The sequence below is a fragment of the Hoplias malabaricus genome, chromosome 12 (genome assembly GCF_029633855.1).
Source record: "Hoplias malabaricus isolate fHopMal1 chromosome 12, fHopMal1.hap1, whole genome shotgun sequence".
Taxonomy (NCBI): domain Eukaryota; kingdom Metazoa; phylum Chordata; class Actinopteri; order Characiformes; family Erythrinidae; genus Hoplias; species Hoplias malabaricus.
In genome coordinates this window covers 37,733,784-37,757,221 of record NC_089811.1, presented here as the reverse complement: position 1 = coordinate 37,757,221, position 23,438 = coordinate 37,733,784, and the positions used below count along the sequence as shown (strand labels likewise).

General features: G+C 43.0%; 1 protein-coding gene across 4 annotated transcripts in view; it reads right to left on the bottom strand.

The window, feature by feature from the left end:
* LOC136664072 (coiled-coil domain-containing protein 148-like) overlaps positions 1-23,438 on the bottom strand; it is a 115,750-nt gene that overhangs the window by 56,388 nt on the left and 35,924 nt on the right. For all 4 annotated transcript variants that reach the window (XM_066641104.1, XM_066641106.1, XM_066641108.1 and 1 more), the window contains 3 exons: positions 12,385-12,480; positions 9,732-9,919; positions 3,652-3,790 (listed from right to left, as the gene is read on the bottom strand). In XM_066641104.1, the coding sequence (XP_066497201.1) occupies positions 3,652-3,790; positions 9,732-9,919; positions 12,385-12,480 (423 nt within the window). The remainder of the gene's footprint in view (positions 1-3,651; positions 3,791-9,731; positions 9,920-12,384; positions 12,481-23,438) is intronic.

Genomic DNA, 23,438 nt, shown 5'->3' with positions numbered 1-23,438 from the left:
TGGTCGGTGGACTGTTCTCGGTCCAGACACTGAGGGGTTTAAAAACTCCAGCAGCACTGCTGTGTCTGATCCACTCTACACCAGCACAACACACACTAACACACCACCACCACGTCAGTGTCACTGCAGCGCTGAGAATGATCCACCACCACATCACACCTGCTCTGTGGGGGTCCTGAGCACTTGCGGAAAGATATATATAAAGTGTTCTCCCCGTGTTTGCGTGGGTTTCCTCCGGGTGACTGTCTGTGAGGAGTGTGGTGTGTTCTCCCCGTGTTTGTGTGGGTTTCCTCCGGGTGACGGTCTGTGAGGAGTGTGGTGTGTTCTCCCTGTGTCTGTGTGGGTTTCCTCCGGGTGACTGTCTGTGAGGAGTGTGGTGTGTTCTCCCTGTGTCTCAAAGTGTCTGTAGGTGTGAGTGTGTGTGTGAGTGTGTATATATATATATTCCCCCCAGAGGAAGTTGACTATGAGAAAAGAGAAGTTAAAAATAATGAGGAGAAGAAGAACAGGTGATTGTAGAACAGAGAGGAATACTGAATAAAGGGTCCTAAATGTGTTCAGTGCTGTAAAATGGTTTCACTAATAGTAACTAGTTGTCCATGTAAATATTTAACTGCTTAATTACAATACAAGATTAACAGATGTTTTCATTTCAGGATCTCACAAAAACATTCATTCCTTCATTGTCTGTAACTGTTTACCCAGTGCAGGGTCACGGTCGCAAATACATAATATACCTTTATTTGTAGAAGGTTAAATTATTTTAAGTGGGCGTATTAGAGGCTAATATACATTCTGTTGCCCTTTTACTAAATTATCTACTAACAAATTTATTAAGATTATCTTTAAACCATTTGTTTAATCTCAGTGACATAAGATTGCATGATAGCTTTGTGATGTCCAGTTAATGATATGCACTTAACTTGAGGACACTGTAGTTCAGTCATTCTTCAGCACCCTGAGAAATAACTGGCTCAGTTAGATGTTTTATTTATTTAGTATTTGCAGGAAATTTGCAAAGTAGCTCTTTCTATGGAGAACATGACAGACAAGACTACTTCTGTCAGACCACCTCCAGCTGCAAACAATTGCTATTCAAACATCACTGACATTTCAGTAATGGGGAGGAAGTCATTCACGTGGGGCCAAAACACATATACTTTATTATCAGAAGTGAGAGTAATTTAGGCTGAGTAATGTCCTGTGTTTCAAACATGGCATAAAACGTGGCATTTAATACGCTGATACATGTAGGCCACAGATTTAAATTCACAGGGAAAAAATTGGATGGAACAATGGATAACTTTATTGACCCTGAAGGAAACTGTGTTGAGGATCCTTGTAGACTTTATATTCATTCATTGTCTGTAACCCTTATTCAGTTCAGGGAGAACACACCACACTCCTCACAGACAGTCACCCGGAGGAAACCCACGCAGACACAGGGAGAACACACCACACTCCTCACAGACAATCACCCGGAGGAAACCCACGCAGACACAGAGAGAACACACCACACTCCTCACAGACAATCACCCGGAGGAAACCCACGCAGACACAGAGAGAACACACCACACTCCTCACAGACAATCACCCGGAGGAAACCCACGCAGACACAGAGAGAACACACCACACTCCTCACAGACAGTCACCTGGAGCGGGACTCGAACCCACAACCTCCAGGACCCTGGAGCTGTGACAGAGACACTACCTGCTATGCCCTGCCAAGAATGAATTTTTAAAAAATGATTCATTCATAAAATGTGGGTGAATGGAAATTCATTATTCCTACTTCACAAGCTTCTTGGTGGCAATTAAAAACCTCCCTGGTGTGAATTTACATCCCCCACTGACCAACAAGCCTCTTTGTGTATGCATATTTCAAGAAAGCAACTCTGTCTGTCTGTCATGGCTGGAACGGTGAAAGCCTCTTGTCCCCTCGGCAGTTCAACAAAAGAAAACAGCTAGAAAAATGTGTTTCTGTTCAATACTTCATTTAATTGCAGTAACTGTATTCGGTATAATGCATAACTGTTATACAGTGGTGCACAGCCTTTAAAGCCAATACTTGTATTCCATTACACACCAGTCTTCTTGAAAAGTGACTACAGGAGCACAATACCAAAGAAAAAGAAACACAGAAAATCGAAAGAAAGATAATGTGCATGTGTTTCAGTGAAAGAGAGAGAGAGGGGGGGGGGGGGGCACGAGGGAGAGAGAGAGCGCACAAGGGAGAGAGAGAGAGAGAGAAAGAAAGAGCACGAGAGAGAGAGAGAGAGAGAGAGAGCGAGCATGAGGGAGAGAGAGAGAGAAAAAAGAGAGAGAGAGAGAGAGAGAGAGAGCATGAGGGAGAGAGAGAGAGAGAGAGAGAAAGAAAGAGCACGAGGGAGAAAGAGAGAGAGAGAAAGAAAGAAAGAGCATGAGGGAGAGAGAGAGAGAGAGAGAGACAGAGAGAGACAGAGAGAGCACAAGAGAGATAGAGTGAGAGAGAGAGACATATGGAAAGAGATAGAGAGAGAGAGCAATTACTTCTTTAAAGGATATTTTTTACAGTTTGCATTATCTCAGTTCTGCAACCCTTTAGGCAGAGTGTGACTATTTGAAATAGAGAGAGAGTGAAGCAATATAAACAAGAGGGAAAAGAGACAGATGAAGAAAGGGAAAGGAAGAGCCAGCTTTAAAGAGCAGAGTCTAAGAGAGAAAGAAAGAAAAGAAGATCGATTATCTATTTGATGGTGAGGACCTGGCATTGCTTGGGTCATATTCTGCCCTTAGCCAGAAATGGAGAGGAAAAAGAAGAGAAGCAGCAGAACTAAACATGGAGACAATGAAAAAACAGAATGATTCTAGAGTGGGCTGCATTTCACAAATATTTAAATGATTATTTTAAATTCTATATATATCAATAATCCAAAAAAAATCTACTTATACTCACAGGTGTTCAAACCAATCTCCACAAAAAAGCACTGCCAGTAGTGTGAGACCCTCAGGAGCAGAAGCACGAGTCATAGACCACCATGTCCTAAGCCAAGTGTGAGCTAAATGCGCAGCAGGTCGTGTCTCTATCACAGCTCCAGGGTCCTGGAGGTTGTGGGTTCCAGTTCCGCTCCGGGTGACTGTCTGTGAGGAGTGTGGTGTGTTCTCCCTGTGTCTGCGTGGGTTTCCTCCGGGAGACTGTCTGTGAGGAGTGTGGTGTGTTCTCCCTGTGTCTGCGTGGGTTTCTTCCGGGTGACTGTCTGTGAGGAGTGTGGTGTGTTCTCTCTGTGTCTGCGTGGGTTTCCTCCGGGTGCTCCGATTTCCTAAAACACACGCTGGTAGGTGGATTGGAGACTCAAAAGTGTCCATAGGTGTGAGTGAACGTGTGAGTGTGTGTCACCCTGTGAAAGACTGGCGCCCCCTGCAGGGTGTGTTCCTGCTTTGTGCCCAGTGATTCCGGATATACTCTGGACCCACCTTGACCCTGAATTGCACAAGTGGTTACAGACAATGAATGAACGAATTAATTAATAACTGATCTCACTAATGTTGTTTTGGTTGAATAAAATCAAACCCTCACAGCAATGTTCCAACACCTAGAGGCTACTACTGCGGCAAATTAAGGGCTCTCATTACTGTCATATTTATGGTGCATGGAGATGTGTGTGAACTGACCAGCTCTGATGTGGAGATGTGTGGTAGGACTCTGTGGAGCATGTCCATACACAGAGCTGTGTGATTCCTCAGCTGTGGACAATACTGACACACGGTGTACAGGAAACGCAAGTGATCCTCTTCACACCAGCCACAGTTCCTGATACACACACACACACACACACACACACACACACACACACACACAATGTAACTTCACCAGAGTACACTTTGTTAAACTTTCAATTTCATTTCTTTTTGCTCCCACATGAAATTCCCTTGAGTTTAATTAAGTTTTACAGTGTTTCATTTGTATCCAGCTGGATTTATGTGTAGGTCTTAAATCAACACTGTAGGTAGGAATACAGCACTGGGGTTTCTGCTTCTTTGTTTGTCCAAGCTAAAGCTCTAAATCTTCTATAAGGGACTCTAACCCCAGCAGTGACATGTGCCATCTGCGGTCTACCGGGATGTAAAAAATGGATGATAATTTGAGCAAGTTTGCAGGCACTTGAACAGTTTCACGACAGGATCACGTTCATACACATATCTGCATTGAAAAGTCCTTCTGAAGGCTTTAAATAGCCCATGTCTATAATGAATTATGGACTGTATGAGTGAAGCACAGCAGGGAGAGGGTGTAATGGGAGGTAATTTAACTGCATTGATTTTAGAATCTTTAAAACTGTTAGAATATTCAGTACAGGGGCGGCACAGTGGAGCAGCAGGTAGTGTCTCTGTCACAGCTCCAGGGTCCTGAAGGTTGTCGGTTCCAGTCCCGCTCCGGGTGACTGTCTGTGAGGAGTGTGGTGTGTTCTCCCTGTGTCTGCGTGGGTTTCCTCCGGGTGACTGTCTGTGAGGAGTATGGTGTGTTCTCCCTGTGTTTGCGTGGGTTTCCTCCGGGTGACTGTCTGTGAGGAGTGTGGTGTGTTCTCTCTGTGTCTTCGTGGGTTTCCTCCGGGTGACTGTCTGTGAGGAGTGTGGTGTTTTCTCTCCGTGTCTGCGTGGGTTTCTTCCGGGTGACTGTCTGTGAGGAGTGTGGTGTGTTCTCTCTGTGTCTGCGTGGGTTTCCTCCGGGTGACTGTCTGTGAGGAGTGTGGTGTGTTCTCTCTGTGTCTTCGTGGGTTTCCTCTGGGTGCTCTGGTTTCCTCCTAGGCTCCAAAAACACATGTTGGTAGGTGGTTGGAGACTCAAAAGTGACCGTAAGTGTGAGTGTGTGAGTGACTGTGAGAGTGTGTGTCACCCTGTGACTGGCACCCCCTCCAGGGTGTGATCCACCTTGCGCCCAATGATTCCGGGTAGGCTCCAGACCCACCACCATCCTGAACTGGAGAAGGGTTACAGACAATGAATGAATGAATGAATAATATTCAGTGTAGGATACACTACACCTCATACTGTATTCATTCAAAAAACCTTACACATCCTATATTCCTCTACTGTGTAAATGATTCATGTTTCAGTTTGGACTGCTCCAGCAAGAGGTCACCACCATGGATCTCCCACCAGTGAGGCTTATGATCCTTAAAAGACTTGGCATTTGTTTTTTTTTCTCTGCTACATGCCTTTCCTAATGCAACCCTTCCATGTCCACCCAGGCTTTGGGACCAACAGCAGGGGTGCACGAGCACAACCCCTGTTGCTGGGAAGCGGACGTGGGAAGAACACATTAAACTCGACACACAGACTGTGACCCAAAGCAAGACTCAAATCTAGCCCCTTATGGCTCCAGAGTTGTGCAGAAACAACACCGCCCATAGAAGCACTACGCCACTCTCTTAGAGCAGTAAGAAAGACATTTACTATTTTAAAAATGTCATTAATTTCCATTCAAAATATTATCATTAAATGAAATTACTACAAAGCGAGACAGACAGCCTTAATAACCAGAGAGCAGAAAACAAAAAGAATTTGGCACATGTCCCGTTTAACTCAGTGTAGTGTATACATATCCACACTGTGCCTAGAAACATGTGTCTGCACACGGAAACTGGAACAGCTCCATTCGACCTGCTATTATACCACACGTCTGTCAGAGGATTGAGGCTCCCAATGCTCTTCTATAAGGATGATGGGCCACAGTAAAGCTGGACTGCACTTTAGAAAAGATATAATTGCCGTTTTTGAGCACTTCAGAGATGTTTGGTGTCTACAGTCTGTTACCAGCACCATTATAGTAACATTATACTAGTACTTTCATATCATTCAGCTTCTGCTTGTGGCAGTGCCTTAGCTTAATGGTGTCTTTAGTCTCTGGCTGTAGCACAGCATGAGGAAATATTTCCCAAATTGACAACAAAGCAACTCTGTAATCTGCCCTTGGATAAGAGCTTCAGCCTCATGTCCTAAATGTAAATCAAATTAACAGTCAAGTCTACTGTGACTCTACTGTGAATATTAATGCATGCTGTCAGGTATTTAAAGCGACACAGACAGACCCTAGAATTAGGACGGTGGGACTGACAGACATTTATAAATCTTATATTTAAAGACATCACTCTAAACTTTTTGGAAAGAAAATTGCACTAAAATAACTTTAGTCCATGGAGAATGTTCTTTGTGGCTCATTATTACAACAGTGTTATTATTCATCGTGCCACTGAGAAAGATTCATATCACATAAATCCGACGGCTCTAACATCATCACAGCATGCTGTGGGGGGGGGGTTTGATCCCAAATCATATCGATAATCAGACCCTCCAATTTTCCTGATTACAAATTCCTGTCCCTATTTAAAATCTTTCCTGCTGCTCTCTGTCTGACCGTCCTGTACAGCAAGATAGCTGTGTGTGTGTGTGTGTGTGTGTGTGTGTGTGTGTGTGTGTGTGTGCATGACTCATCAGCCCCCCATGGGGAATTTAGAGAGCTTGCTCTTTAGACTCTGATGCAGATGCCAGTTTGAAGCCCCCTCTCAGCTCCTCAGAGTTGAGCTTGGCTTTTAATTGGGCTTAACGAGCAATGGGGAAGCAGAGACGGTGGTCAGGAACCTTAATTAGCCGAGTGCTGTGAGGACGAGAGTGATGGGCAGTGTACGAGACTGTTACACAAACAGAACTGCTGACATATGACCCCTGCTTGGGCAAAATTAAAAACAAACAAGCTTGTGTTTTTAGCTGTAGTCAAACAGTGGCATCGAAAAGCATTACTCAATTCCACACCAGATTCTCAAGTTCAACGGGCGTTTGGGGGAGTATTGCTTTTTTTTTTTTTTTGTTTTTCAATCATCTGTTTGGTAGGAGGATAGCACTTCAAAAATAGATGTAATTAATTACATTGAATTTATATTGATCTGGAGGCTGTGGGTTCAAGTCCCGCTCTGGGTGAATGTCTATGAGGAGTGTGGTGTGTTCTACCTGTGTCTGCATGGGTTTCCTCTGGGTGCTCCAGTTTCTTCCCACAGTCCAAAAAAACACAGGTGGGTAGGTGGACTGGCGACTCAAAATGTAATTTTCCTACTCAAAATTAATGATTAAAAGGGAATGTCTACGATTGTAGGAACAGTTCAGAATCTCCATGTCTTTTAAAGTGGAACGGTGTGTTTGAAGGAGATAAAAAAACAAACAAACTGTTATTTGTATGTGTCTGAAGTGTAAATTGTCTGTAAGATTTTATTCACCGTTTGAACTACCACAGAAACTCATTCGTAACTTGAGTCATTTAGTGTAGAAACACTTTCAATCTGCATTTATTCATTCATTCATTCATTATCTGTAACCCTTATCCAGTTCAGGGTCGCGGTGGGTCCAGAGCCTACCTGGAATCATTGGGCACAAGGCGGGAATACACCCTGGAGGGGGCGCCAGTCCTTCACAGGGCAACACACAGACACACACACACACACATTCACTCACACCTACGGACACTTTTGAGTCGCCAGTCCACCTACCAACGTGTGTTTTTTGGACTGTGGGAGGAAACCGGAGCACCCGGAGGAAACCCACGCAGACACAGAGAGAACACACCACACTCCTCACAGACAGTCACCCGGAGGAAACCCACGCAGACACAGAGAGAACACACCACACTCCTCACAGACATTCACCTGGAGGAAACCCATGCAGACACAGAGAGAACACACCACACTCCTCACAGACAGTCACCTGGAGGAAACCCATGCAGACACAGAGAGAACACACCAACTCCTCACAGACAGTCACCCGGAGGAAACCCACGCAGACACAGAGAGAACACACCACACTCCTCACAGACAGTCACCCGGAGGAAACCCACGCAGACACAGAGAGAACACACCACACTCCTCACAGACAGTCACCTGGAGGAAACCCATGCAGACACAGAGAGAACACACCACACTCCTCACAGACAGTCACCTGGAGGAAACCCATGCAGACACAGAGAGAACACACCAACTCCTCACAGACAGTCACCCGGAGGAAACCCACGCAGACACAGAGAGAACACACCACACTCCTCACAGACAGTCACCCGGAGGAAACCCACGCAGACACAGGGAGAACACACCACACTCCTCACAGACAGTCACCCGGAGCGGGAATCGAACCTCCAGGCCCTTGGAGCTGTGTCACTGCGACACTACCTGCTGCATCACCGTGCCGCATTAATCTGCGTTTAGTTTCATGTTAATATTCTACCAACTGTTGAGTTTGTTTATTTTTTTACTCATTCATAGACACTGGGGCTTCGTAAACGCATTAGACCGGTTTTGAGTACGCAAACAGACCGGAGAGCAAACAAATAGCAAGGAAACATCTTTAGAATTTTATAAAAAGTGTTTACATTTAATATAAGTTTAAATGCATCTTGTGACCATAACATTACCATATCAGTATCACTGATCCATAAAGCACTACACAATAGTAACATGTGCTTACATCAGAGTGTACTTTCAGTTGTGTTGATTTTTAATAATTCAGCCATTTATTTCCTGCTCAGTCCTTTATTCTGTAATCAGCATCACATCATGCTTCATGCCATACAGACTGCCAACATCGAAGGAGACAGAGGATGAAATTTAAGTGCTGAGAAGGTGAGCACCACATTTAAATCACTCTGAGACAAACCCCACTGTTGGACACTGTGAATGGCCTTGCACTGTAACTAATTGAGTGGTGAATTAATTACTTTAGAAGAGCTCTCTACATTAATATGCATTTTAATAAATGGTGCTTTTGAGGGGACTTTACGTCAAACACTCAGCCCTTCGAGGAGGTGTTTGTAAAGATGTAATTCAATTTTTTTGGTTAAATCCTTTTTTTTTGTCCCTTCCACAGGTTGTATTTATTTTCTTGGCTGTGATTTCTTAAACTAAACTTGTCTTTTGGCACCTGAACTCACTCACAACCAGCTGAAGTGAGTCTGTATTCTACTTAGCCAGTTCCCATTTGATGATATTTGAAGGCAGATCATAATAAAATCAATCAATAACAAGGACAGTCGCGCTCGTTAAAGTTATGTTTTGCACGCTTCCTTCTAAACACAGCTCTTTATTGCTTTTCCATGTTTGTATTCATTTTCTGGAGTACATTTAATGAGTAGTATAAAAAAAAATAATTAAGCCGTTTTTACCGCCAGTGCGTGTCTACCTTCCACTTTATAAAATGGCATGCCGTCTATTTCTTTGGATATTTTGAGTCGTTTGGTAAACACACTGGAGAATCCCAGGAGGGTGGTGGTATTTGGAAATCTGGAGAAGCAGTTCTCACAGCAGTTTGCTGCAGCAGATGTGACTACAAATGAGATGCGGTCTATTTTAATGTCAATCTGTAGTTACACTATTTTAAGAAGAGTTTTTAATAAGAAATCACGATTTACACTTCTGCGCTATGATCCCGCTAAACTGTTACAGTGCCGATCAAACCAGAATCAAGTTCTACATCGTTCTGATATTGGTGAATGTTTGACTGTGTGTTTGTGTGTGGTCCAGATATATATTACATTGCAGGCTTTACATTATGAGACAAAAAGCATGTTCCCATAATGTACAGCATGTACACGTTAGAGTTAGAGTCCGGTACGGGTTAGAGTTAGGTTAAGGGTAAGGGTTTAGTCTCCATAAAGTCACCACGGAGTGTGTGTGTGTGTGTGTGTGTGTGTGTGTGTGTGTGTGTGTGTGTGTTACCTGCCCATTGCCAGCAGTCTGTTGCGTACTGTCTCCAGTTGTTGTGTGCATTTGTCTGATAGGGAGTGAAAGGCAGTGATGAGGGACAGTTTGAGGTCAGAGTAAGGGCAGTCTGTGGTCAGGACCTCCTCTGGCAACTTCACTAGTGCAGCTACACACTCTTCCACTGCCGCAGCATCCAGACTGGCCTGTGGAAGAGGAGGAAGAGAGCGTTTGTGTCGGTAATGCTCATATTTGTTCAAAGTGAGATAAAAGTAATTTCCAGTCCAATAAGCCATCGACTAAACGCATTCATTAAAATAATCCACTCATTTAATTATTCAGTTTCAGCATCAGGAACAAACAGGAAACAAATACACAGCAACTAAACATCAGAAACGGACATTTTTAGAGTCCCACTGTTGCCACTGAAGCTTGTATTTTCATGCACTTGTAGTTTCAAGTGATGTCAAACACATCTAGTGATGTTAAAGTCTGGGCTCTGGGGTTGTGGCCACTGAGCTGCTCAACTTTCATAAACATGAACCTGTAAAAAAATGTGATCATCACTTTTTAACACAATTAGAGTTTGGAAACTTTATGCATAATGCATTTTCAGACGGCTGAGGGTGGGCTTGGGCTCTGAGAAACGGGGCAAACTGCACCACTAAGAAAAGGTGTGAGCTGGATTTATAATACAAAAAAAGGGGAAAAATGTATTTTCTTTATTATCAGTTTTTCATAATCATTAGAAACCATAAAGGAATTTAAAAGGAAATTAAAATTAGATGAATCATTCAGGGGGCGGCACAGTGGTGCAGCAGGTATTGTCGCAGTCACAAAGCTCCAGGGGCCTGGAGGTTGTGGGTTCGATTCCCGCTCCGGGTGACTGTCTGTGAGGAGTGTGGTGTGTTCTCCCCGTGTCCGCGTGGGTTTCCTCCGGGTGACTGTCTGTGAGGAGTGTGGTGTGTTCTCCCTGTGTCCGCGTGGGTTTCCTCCGGGTGACTGTCTGTGAGGAGTGTGGTGTGTTCTCTCTGTGTCTGCGTGGGTTTCCTCCGGGTGACTGTCTGTGAGGAGTGTGGTGTGTTCTCTCTGTGTCTGCGTGGGTTTCCTCCGGGTGCTCCGGTTTCCTCCCACAGTCCAAAAACACACGTTGGTAGGTGGATTGGCAACTCAAAAGTGTCCGTAGGTGTGTGTGTGTGTATGTGTGTGTGTGTGTTTGTGTGTTGCCCTGTGAATGACTGGCGCCCCCTCCAGGGTTTATTCCCGCCTTGCACCCCATGATTCCAGGTAGGCTCTGGACTCACCGCAACCCTGAATTGGATAAGCGTTTACAGATAATGAATGAATGAATCATTCAGCTCTTGTGGCCAGACTCTTATTCGAACAACAGCAGATCACTGTGGTTAATCAGCATATCTTTACAATCCAAAGAAAAACATGTATCTCCAAAATAACTTGCAATACAAACGTTTTACACTGACTGCCACTAAAAGTTAGGCTTTGTCCTTCTAAGATGGGACTATTTTGGAGATACTTGTTTTTCTTTTGACAGTAACGATATCTTTTCCTTCCGTTTCACTTCTAGATATCTTCTGTACTTTAAAAGTACATTTTTGACAGTTTCACATGATCTATTGTTTATATGATTGTTGATATAAGAACCGGCGGCACGGTGGCGCAGCAGGTAGTGTCACAGTCACACAGCTCCAGGGACCTGGAGGTTGTGGGTTCGATTCCCGCTCCAGGTGACTGTCTGTGAGGAGTTGGTGTGTTCTCCCTGTGTCTGCGTGGGTTTCCTCCGGGTGACTGTCTGTGAGGAGTGTGGTGTGTTCTCCCTGTGTCTGCGTGGGTTTCCTCCGGGTGACTGTCTGTGAGGAGTTGGTGTGTTCTCCCCGTGTCCGCGTGGGTTTCCTCCGGGTGCTCCGGTTTCCTCCCACAGTCCAAAAACTTACGTTGCAGGTGGATTGGCGACTCAAAAGTGTCCGTAGGTGTGAATGTGTGTGTGTGTCTGTGTTGCCCTGTGAAGGACTGGCACCCCCTCCAGGGTGTATTCCCGCCTTGCACCCAATGATTCCAGGTAGGCTCTGGACCCACCGCAACCCTGAATTGGATAAGGGTTACAGATAATGAATGAATGAATGAATGATATAAGAACCTAAGCACTCAGGTTTTACACCGATGTCGGAGCCCAATTTCCTCTGTCTTTTAATCATTTACGAAATCCTATTGTTTTGATTTCACCTTCTTTATGTAAGTGTGTTGTTTATGTCTAACCTCTTCAGAAATATCTTCTGAGAATTTGCACTTTGCTTAAAAATGTATATAAATAAAAAGCACGGGCTGTTCCTTGTTCTTGTTATACTCTGGATCCCTTACACTACGAGTAGATCCTGTGTAAAGTGTGTGTAAATACACCAGCTATTGCAATCACAACAAAAATCAAAGGTACGCACAATGAATCCACTTTTACCATAACAGTCCTCTGCACAGTAGTGTGTTAGGTTTCATAACACTCTCTAAATGAATTATGCATGAGAAGAATATAGGGTACAGTTAATATCACATATAGAACTGAACCATTTCATCACCTTTACAAGCTCTGTGCTAAAATTCACACTGAAGATAATAGTCTCTGTGTAATAAAGAAGATAAGCTATAGTGTTATTAGTACCTCCAGTCCAGAAACAGCAAGCTCCTGCTGGAGAGATAAACACTCTTTCTCCAGCATGTCCATCATCATCTGCTGCTGTTCTTTTACCAACACCACCTAGAAGGAGAGAGAGGAGGGGGGTGAGCAGAAATATACAGTCATTGATGACATATTGATTACAGAAATATTGGACCATATATGAACTATTACGATATAAAACGTGCCATAAACTCTGTACATGCAGCGTTCTCTTTAACATGCTAAACCCCTTCAAAGAGAAGATTCTTCAGTCAGCGTGTGAAGACCTGCAAAAGTGTTTTGAAGTGTTTTGTGGGGTTTTTTTTGCTGTTCTGAAATCCATTCCACCACCTGGGTGCCACAACAGAGAAAACAGAGCTGTTGTCCCCAAAGAGACTTGAAGCATTGCGGGTCGAGCTGAGCTAGAGCTCCAAACGCTTGAGCTAGGGTTCAAGTGCTGAACATTTCCACTGGTCCGTTTTGGTTTTGTAGATAACCAACCCTCAGCTGAGCTCAATTCAATCCACTTTTATCTGTGTAGTGTTTTATACAAATAGCATCAGCACAGAAGCAGCTTTACAGGTCCAGATCCAGGTCTTCGCCCCAACTGAGCATCACTGAGTTGAGAGCGGCAAGAAAAGAATCCTTCAGAAGGGGAACCAATGTAAGGAACAAACACGCAAAAGAATAATCTTCAATAAAAACGAGAGTAAAGAATTATGGATTTAAAACGAGTGAACAGAGGTGACCCTACAACAAAAGAGAAGTCTGTGACCTGACAGATGTGTAGATTAGCCAGTGAAAACCAGACCACTCTTGTAATCCTATCAGAGGGAAAAAATAAGCACTAAAATAATGTGCGTTTTGAAAAATGATGTTAGAAGCTAAAGCCAGCGAAAGGAATACCTCAGCAGAGCGTCATGGGTGAACTCTGGGAGACTGTTGTGCTGCTGTATTTTTTATCGGTTGCAAGTAGTTGTAAGACCAACCAGGAGTGGGAAATTGAATATGTGCTACACCAAGGTTTTGGCCTAATGCAGTCAAACACACTCTGATATGTCACTACCACGCGGGTATCTCCTGTTGGGCTGAGAATGATCCACAACCCAAATAATATCTGAACTGTTTTGTCCTGTAGATACACTCTCTCCATTTAATCTCAGAGAAGAATGGGGCTGACAGATGCACAGAAACATATCAACTTCACTCAGTCAGTTTTTAAGAATCTATTGTGGTAGATGTTTCTGACAAAATGGGCACGACATGAAAACTGCCTGTGGTTTATATGTTGTACACCCTTTACATTCCAAATTTTAGGTCAATACCAGGGGTGGGCGATATGGCCCTAAAATAATATCACGATGTTTCAGGGTATTTTCACAATAACGATATCCTCTGCGATTTGACGAAACTATGAAAAATACTTTTATTAATTTGAAGAATACTGTTGCAACAAATATATTAATATTAATGTTAATTATATTAAATATACATAATATATATCAAAATTATTAAATATTTCTGTTTATTAAAAAGGCGGCACGGTGGCGCAGCAGGAAGTGTCGCAGTCACACAGCTCCAGGGACCTGGAGGTTGTGGGTTCGATTCCTGCTCCGGGTGACTGTCTGTGAGGAGTGTGGTGTGTTCTCTCTGTGTCTGCGTGGGTTTCCTCCGGGTGACTGTCTGTGAGGAGTGTGGTGTGTTCTCTCTGTGTCTGCGTGGGTTTCCTCCGGGTGACTGTCTGTGAAGAGTGTGGTGTGTTCTCTCTGTGTCTGTGTGGGTTTCCTCCGGGTGCTCTGGTTTCGTCCCACGCTCCAAAAACACACGTTGGTAGGTGGATTGGAGACTCAAAAGTGTTCGCAGGTGTGAGTGTGTGAGTGAATGTGTGTGTGTCTGTGAAGGACTGGCGCCCCCTCCAGGGTGTATTCCCACCTTGCGCCCAATGATTCCAGGTAGGCTCTGGACCCCCTGCGACCCTGAACTGGATAAGGGTTACAGATAATGAATGAATGAATGAATGTTTATTACAACTGTTCAGTACAAATGTTAATACAACTGTAATTTCAGTGTCTAAACGACTCATGTAAAAACATATTCCATGTTTCGGTCAATTGCATGACGTCGATACACTGTCAGAAAATGTGTCACTGTGGTGGTACCTTTTGCTGTGACCAATATTGTACCTCTACCATACCTTGTTTTCTGAGAGTGTAGGTAAACATGTTAGAACATCACAATATTGCCTTGTTTTAATCTTTCTAAAAATGATGACGATATTATTGCAAATGATACGATATGACACAGCCCTAGTCAATACATTCAGTGCATAATTTTATCAACATAAATGTAGCATACTTTTGAATTCATTGAAGGATATGGGCATGAGTCTGCTCAGGAAGAATGTGTGTGTGTGAGAGATAGAGAGAGAGAGAGAGAGAGAGAGAGAGTGTGTTATGAGGATTCAGTGAGGTGAAGATGGGAGGACAGTAAGAAGACGAGGCGAGGTTCTCTCTAAGCCAGTGTTCAGATTGAGGTCCAGAGGTCGTCATAATCTCTCTTCAGGCCTATTTTAGAAGGTGCACTTGGTGTCATTCTTAAGGCATAAAACGCAGTGGCACATAATAGATTGGCTCTTATCATTTATAGAGAGTGACAGATGACCATTAGTCACCACAGCTTTTAAACCAGTCTAACTCTTACTACATTCATGCGTATGTATAACTGTTCTAGCTAAATTATATTTTTGATTATGATGAGGCTATTTAAAGCATACGTTGGTGCTTATGTGGTGTGAAGAAAAGGTCAGAAACAACTGAAATAGTAATGAATGAATAGCATATGATTTTAACAAAACTTCCTCAATGATTTCCAGGTAATAAAGCTAATAACTGAATTAAAGGGGACATATTATGCAAAACTCACTTTTTACGTGATTTTGTATTTCCACTTGGGTCTCTACTGCTCCGATAAACACCGCAAGTGGAAAAAACCCTCCTTTGAAAGAGTTCGGTGTCAGGAATCATATGCTTCTACAAGCCATTTGAATGGCTCCCTTATTGTGATGTCACAATAAGTAAATTTGCATAGAACCACACTGGCACCACCCCTCACCTGCGTCAACGTGGGATGGGTGGGGCGTGGCCAGCAACAGCTTATTTGCATAAAAGTGACAGAGCCCTTAAATTCTGAAAAGGACTGAAACTGGGGAGAACAGAGCTGGTGAGATCTCGTTATGTGAGTGATTTTGTACAAAGAACTTCATGAACATGTTTCGTAGCCCATAGACCTACTCTAACTTGTTTAAACAGAGGTAGAATTCTCCAAATGTATGGGGAGAAAGGTCAAATTAAGTCTTCAAAGTGTGTATATTTGAAGTTAAACTAAATCCACAGATTAGCATCAAGCTCTAATTCTTTTCACACCATTTAAAAAAAAACACTAGCTGACCTTTAAATCATGGGAATATTTGAAGATGAAGTGACCAGTAGAAGTGCACAGAAATCTCATTCCATTAAAGCACATTAAAGTCAAGTATATATTTCTGTCTCTCTGTTAAAATGACAGAGATCTGAACTTTTATTCATAAAAGACGGTGACAAACGTACCCCATAACACTGAACTATAGCCATCCCTCCGCCACTGTAGCAACACTAAGCCGAGCTTTATTTATGGTGGGGTTAGTCTTGGGGAAATATTCGTCTCTCTCTCTCTCTCTCTCTCTCTCTCTCTCTCTGTCTCTCTCTGTCATTCTCTCTCTCTCATAGGGGCCACCAGATACAAGAGGATATTGAACGTTGAAAGTCACATTGAAAATATGCATGCCCTGTGCATTTTCATTTTCCCGGATTCGTTTCATAGCTTGGTAAAGCAGTTCAAAAGAAAACCCGTCCGTGATATCAGAGATAATGTCTGGATTCCTATCTCTGATATCACAGATGGATTTTCTTTTGATGTGTGTTGGGATTATCATTCATTCATTCATTCATTCCTGGTCTGTGAGATATCCATTTTGTGAAGCGATCACATGGTTCCAATACAGGCTCCATGTGTAATAACCAAACCAGCTCAGATTTACTGACTTAATACAGATGCAGTAGCTGAATTCTTAAGTCTTTACACTTGTACTTCCAAATTAGTGTCAGTTTACCTAATTATATAAGAATCATATATGTTTTCCAAGTTGTTTTAATTTGAAGTGATGTAGTGCGCTGAGGAGCCATAGAAAAGGCTAACAAACACTCTTGGTCATAACAGAAAACGCTAAAAACACAGGAAGATGAACATATGGCAAGTCCATAACCAAAACAAAGCAACATTTAGCAAATGAAGCTAGAAAATATGAGAAGACTTGATAACAAGACAAGGGACCAGGATTTAACAGGAGCCATGTTCCAGATCGCCTCACTACATTACTCACTATATAGCGCACTATTATAGGAAACTGAATTCAGGAGGATAGTGAATGATTTCAGACACTATCTCAACTAGGTTTTTTACATAAGAGCGAAGTTTATTGTGGGTATCCGCTACCCACTAGTGTACATCAGTTGTACACTTCCTATCACTAGAGCTGGCCCCTAATATTCAGATATTCATTTATTGTGTAGCTATTCGGTTTATAATTTTCAGATTTGGATATTCGTGTTTTGGGGTAAATGTGGTGATAAAGGCAACCCTCCACTCCACATGTATTCAGCCTTGTCAACATAAAAGTGTTGAATGAAGCCTAAAAAAGCCCAACACCCTGCAGCAACCTGCTTACAAAGAAGCATGGCAAAGCTACAGTTCATTTTTGTCAGCTTTATACCTCAAAGAAACTTTATTTATTTACAAAGACTTGTTTACTTGCGTAGACTCCGTGCTCTTAGTGGCCCCGCATATGTACGAGTTGGCGAATGACTCAGCGAGCGGAGCCATGCTGGGAGCCAAAGTGCAGCTTTCATTTTACAGTGGGCACTGAGAGTTGATTTTCTGAACAATAGCTGGCCCCAAATATTTGGAGTATTCAGATATTTGTTCATTGGGTATGTATTCGGTTTCTAATTTCAGATATTTTTGGATAAATGGGATTATCGATAAAGGCAATGCTCCACCACATTCAGGCTCCAACAGTAAACACAGCGCACTCCCCACTCCACCCGTATTCAGGCGCATCAACATAAAATTCTTTGTGCAAATGAAGCCTAGTATTTAGTCATATAAAACAGCCAGTAAAACAACACACAACCAAGCGAGGGATGCCACAGTTAATTTTGTCAGCTTTGTGCCTGAAATTACCACCTCCGCTCAAACTAGTTAAACTGTGTATACTCTGTGCCCTTAGTTAGCGAGCTGCTTAGCAGGTTAGCGAGCTAGTTAGCAGGTTAGTGAGCTAGTTAGCAGGTTAGTGAGCTAGTTAGCACGTTAGCAAGCTAGTTAGCAGGTTAGCGAGCTAGTTAGCAGGTTAGCAAGGTAGTTAGCAGGTTAGTGAGCGTAGGTAGCGATTGAAGCAGTGCTTTGAGGCACGGCGCTGCCTGGAGCGAGGGATATTAAAGCTGGGGTCGGAAGTGGATTTTGTTAACGACAACAATAAACACCACCCCACTCCCTGAGTGTTTGAATATTCACCAAATATTCCAAAGCTCCAAAGCCCAAAACATGATATTCAGGGCAGTGCTACTTATTGCTGTGCATTGTTCTTAGGCACTGGTACAAAAGTGTGCTCCATGTACTGAATAGGGGACCGTTTCAGACACAGCATGAGCTCCAGCTCAAAACTAGAGACCCAAACATGTCTTTGTTGATCCGCTCCAACTGCTGTAAAGGCACACCTGTGTATACCTGATTTTTCTTCTATACCTGAATTTCTCTTCAGGGGTCTACAAGGTGATGACCCCTCCACCTGTCCACTTAGAAACAGCAAAACAAGCCCTGGTCTAAATAGCCAACATTTGTTCATTAACAATATGAGCATGTTGCTCCAGCTTACAGTCACCACAGCAGGCTTTAAGGATCATTTATTAGGAGCTGGCCAAAGGTGAAATCTATCAGCAGTCCCCACTCACAGTGGGAGCTTTGCCTTCATGCCCTTCAGCAAGGCACTTAAGAGCAAATAGCTTTAAAGCTCCAGCAGAACGGAGGCTTTCTCACTGTAAAAGAGATCAACTGGCTTCAGTGTGACCGCTCTGCTCACACGGATTTAAAAACACACTGAACTTTACTTTTATACACGTCTGTGGAACCAGAAATGTAGTGAATCCTCTTATACATTCATGAGAGAGAGAGTGAGAGAGAGAGAGAGAGAGAGAGAGAATGTGAGAAATAGAATAGAAAAAATACATGAATGTTAAGGAAAATACAGGAGAGAACAGCAGAGAAGGAGAAAGAGAGAGATGCTAAGAAAAAAAGGACATGAAATGAAAGAGACAGGAAGACAGAGAGAGAGAGAGAAAGCGAGAGAGAGAGAGAGAGAGCGCGAGCTGATGAGATGACTCATCTCTCTTATCTGTGAGTGTGTGCCCTCTCTGACAATGTCTAGCAGCAAATCCATTAGCATACACTGTTTGAACTGTGCTCCGTTTTCCATCAGTATTATCACAGCGCCGTTCAGTGTGTTTGTAGCTCAGGTGAGGAATTTCATAATCAAAGCCAAGCCAAAAAAACATAATATCATCACACTGGGGGCAGAAGCTGTGTGCTGTGGGAAGAGGTGTATTAAATGGTTAGCTACGAGGTGATAAGATAAGCTAATGTTGGTTTATGTGCTCCGGGGTTATTTTTCCTCAGGTAGAGATTTTCCAAAGTGCCCATAGCTCACGCTCTGTACTCTACTGTAGCACAGTTTCACAAATCGATGTAATTACTCGCGTGCAGGACAAAAGTAGGAGATCCAAACTGCTTTTGTTAGAGAAGACTGAACTAGCTATCAATTTCTGGCTCAATCACACAGTCCCTAATACATTCTGTAGCATGTGTGTATGTGTGTGGGTATTTAAGACTTTTCAGGGACCCAGTGTTCCCAGGATGATGGGGGAATACTGTTTTGCCATTGTGGGGCTTAAATGATCCCAGAGTGCAGGGGAGAACAACTGCTAAAATCTGTTCACCGTGTTCATCACACGACCTAGAAGCTGTTAGTTTCTCATACACAGATACTATACATCTGTAATCTATAAAGCATTAGTAACTGTGTTCTTTCACTGTGCGTTTAGGGAGTAAGACATGAGTCACAAATTCTTTGGCTCATTCCTTTCCACAGTTTTACAGGGTAAATGAACTGATCCCGTTGACCCTGCTCTCTGAAAGTGTAACAGGTTTTTCGAGGATAAAGTTTGATCACAGTTGTCTGCTTATTATTCCTCTGGTTTGGCTTAAAGTTTAATGAAGTAGTTCTCCTTGTCTGAAAGTGCAAGAGATCTTTCCAAGCCACAGCAAAGCCAAGGTTGAGACCCAAATGTCTCCCTCCTTAGGGCAGAGCGTTGTGGTTAATGTGATGTATGTTGAAAATCCTTCTTAGTGAGCTTTAAGGTTCACGTTTCCCCTGTTGAATTAGCATCTGATTATTGACTTGATTGTTGTTAGTTTTATTGTTTGAGGTGTACACTATGTAGGGAGCATGGTGTTATTTCGGACACGGCCCGAGCTTCTCTACTGACGACACAGACGAACAGAGCTCTGTTTACAAACCTGATGCAGATAAAGTGGTCAGGGATCCATACTCACGTTTCTTTCATTTTTAACGTCTAAATTAGAACTAAAAGTGTTGTCAGAGACAATTCATTCATTCATTGTCTGTAACCCTTATCCAGTTCAGGGTCACAGTGGGTCCAGAGCCTACCTGGAATCATTGGGCGCAAGGCGGGAATACACCCTGGAGGGGGCACCAGTCCTTCACAGGGCAACACAGACACACACACATTCACTCACACACTCACACCTACGGACACTTTTGAGTCACCAATCCACCTACCAACGTGTGTTTTTGGACTGTGGGAGGAAACCGGAGCACCCAGAGGAAACCCACACAGACACAGGGAGAACACACCACACTCCTCACAGACAGTCACCTGGAGGAAACCCACGCAGACACAGAGAGAACACACCACACTCCTCACAGACAGTCACCTGGAGGAAACCCACGCAGACACAGAGAGAACACACCACACTACTCACAGACAGTCACCCGGAGCGGGAATCGAACCCACAACCTCCAGGTCCCTGGAGCTGTGTGACTGCGACACTACCTGCTGGCAACTTTACACTGTGATGTCAGTTGCAAGCCATGGATGTGTGTGGATGTATCTCTTTGGGGGAAATTAATGACCCTAGGATAATGAAAATAATGATAAATAAATCCTCTCAAAAAACAGCAGTTAAAAGCTCACCCACAAAGAACAAGAAGGGAAATTAAACATAAATCCACACCCACGCATGCCCAAGTTCTTCAGAAATAAAGGATATTAGTAGGTACTTAGTCACCATTCGCTGCAGTAACAGCTTTTACTCTTGTGTGAAGGCCTTACACTCGATGACAGAACATTTTGGTAAAGATTTGATCATGATAATAATAATAGTTATTATTATTATACAGTGGGCGGCATGGTGGCGCAGCAGGTAGGTGTCGCAGTCACACAGCTCCAGGGACCTGGAGGTTGTGGGTTCGATTCCCGCTCCGGGTGACTGTCTGTGAGGAGTGTGGTGTGTTCTCCGTGTCTGTGTGGGTTTCCTCCGGGTGCTCCGGTTTCCTCCCACAGTCCAAAAACACACGTTGGTAGGTGGATTGGCAACTTAAAAGTGTCCGTAGGTGTGAGTGAATGTGTGTGTGTGTCTGTGTTGCCCTGTGAAGGACTGGCGCCCCCTCCAGGACATAATCCAGCCTTGCGCCCAATGATTTCAGGTAGGCTCTGGACCCACCGCGACCCTGAATTGGATAAGGGTTACAGATAATGAATGAATGAATTATTATAAAGCACCATTCACGTAGTATAAGGTACACTCTTAAAGGACACTGAAATGCTCTACAAAGGCCTGAACATTCATTCATTCATTCATTGTCTGTAACCCTTGTCCAATTCAGGGTCGCGGTGGGTCCAGAGCCTACCTGGAATCATTGGGCACAAGGCGGGAATACACCCTGGAGGGGGCGCCAGTCCTGAACACCAATATGTAAATATATAACAGAGATACATTCTTATGGAATTAACAACAGCTTAAGCCTCAGGGAGTCGAGAAAACAGTGTGAACACACACAAACACACACGCGTCAACACTAACACATAACACCCACAAACCACACGTCTGTGCAATAACAATATACAGACTCATAGAAAAACTCAGAGCATAGAAAGAGAAAATGTATAATAAGTTATCACTGCAGCCTCTGCTGCTTTCTAGTGCTGCACTTAACCCTTTCAGATCAACACAACAATTAATCCATTCCAGTAAAAATGTTATCCTTGATATTGAGATATAATGAGTTCTTGAAAATCATTAACAGCTTCTGAATACTCATTCCTGTTTAGTCTGAAACATCATGGAGGTCACTACATGTCTCTGTGCGTGTGTGTGTGTGTGTGTGTGCGTGTGTGTGTGTGTGTAATGAGTGTTTCAGGATTACTCTGGCTGGGAAAAGCTCAGCACCATTATGTCTATAGTGTTCACATCAGCTGCTGCTGGAAGTGAATCAGACAATACACAAACATGAGTCTGCTTCTGTAGAGCATCCAGAGCCCCATCAAAATTGACAGAGAGAGAGCGAGAGTGAGAGGGAGAGAGAGAGAGCGAGAGCGAGAGAAAGAAAAAACAAAGGAGAAATACAAGGAGAGAGTATTAAAATTTAAAAGCAGAGGTTAATAGTAAACGTAAATGTTTTGTTTATTTTGGTGTGCCACTACATCTAACAATTCACTGTAAAACAAATGTCATGACTATTTTGTGCTGGATGGCTGTATTTGACAAGTCTCTCCGGCCAATCGGCAAGGTGAGACTACATGCTTCATTGGAGACAAGTGAATCCATTTAACTAAAAGAAAGCCTGCGGACCGCTGAACCTGCTCTGAGGAGAACAATAAATAGCCATATTAGTCATGACAGCTAACAGACACTTACATTGGTTACCAAGACTAGGGCTGCAAAGGGGGGTAAACTTTCCATGGAATTTTGGGAACTTTGGGAATTTCTTGGAATTAAGAGGAAATATTGGATAATTTAAAGGAAGCACATCATACACTATCATTCATGTTGCTGTTGACCAAAAAAGTACATTAAAGTATAACAATACAAATAATAACTGACACCTGTGATGTCATAGTTGATGGCATTCTTCTGTTGAATAAATAACAAAGTGTAAAAACAATAAAGCTAATGGTCTTCAAAATGTCAAAAAATATAGGTAGCTAACCGATGCTAGCCTGCTAGCCTTGGTAAACTAGTCTCTTAAATGTAATTACTCACTGATCTTTTCTGATTTAGCAGACACCAAACAACTGTGAGATTACACCTTTATTTAACAGTTGCTTAAATGTTTCAATGCTATTTCTGTCAATAAAAATATGAACCTAAATGTATGCTTTCAGTGAGTGTCAGGTTTCTATAAATCACCTGGACATATGCTGTACCTGTGATGAAGGAATGAACAGTGCAGGGGGGTGGTCTCAGTAACCCTTCAGTGTGTAAGCTGCCTTGAATCTGCTTGAGGAGCAGCTTTGTTTTTGTTTTTTTCATATCTAATTATTTTAGTCAAAGATTATGCTTCAGTATATTTTTTACAGACTATATGTACGTTTCTCACCTTTAGCTTTGAATATTAGCATTTTATTCCTATAATTACCCATTCATTTCCATGGCAAATTTCCCAGCTTTGAAAATTCCTGGAATTTTGCAGCTCTAGACATTTATTGATGGTGAAAGAAGGAGGGCCATCCTACCCACCTGTGCTTGTATCATATGCTAAAAGCTAGTAATTTAGATCAAATGCTTTCACTGAAAAGACCAGAACACTAAACAGAACCGAAGACTTGACTAAAATAAAGCAGATTAAAATGTAGTTACATTTATTCAAAATTTATTGGAGTAGAAGC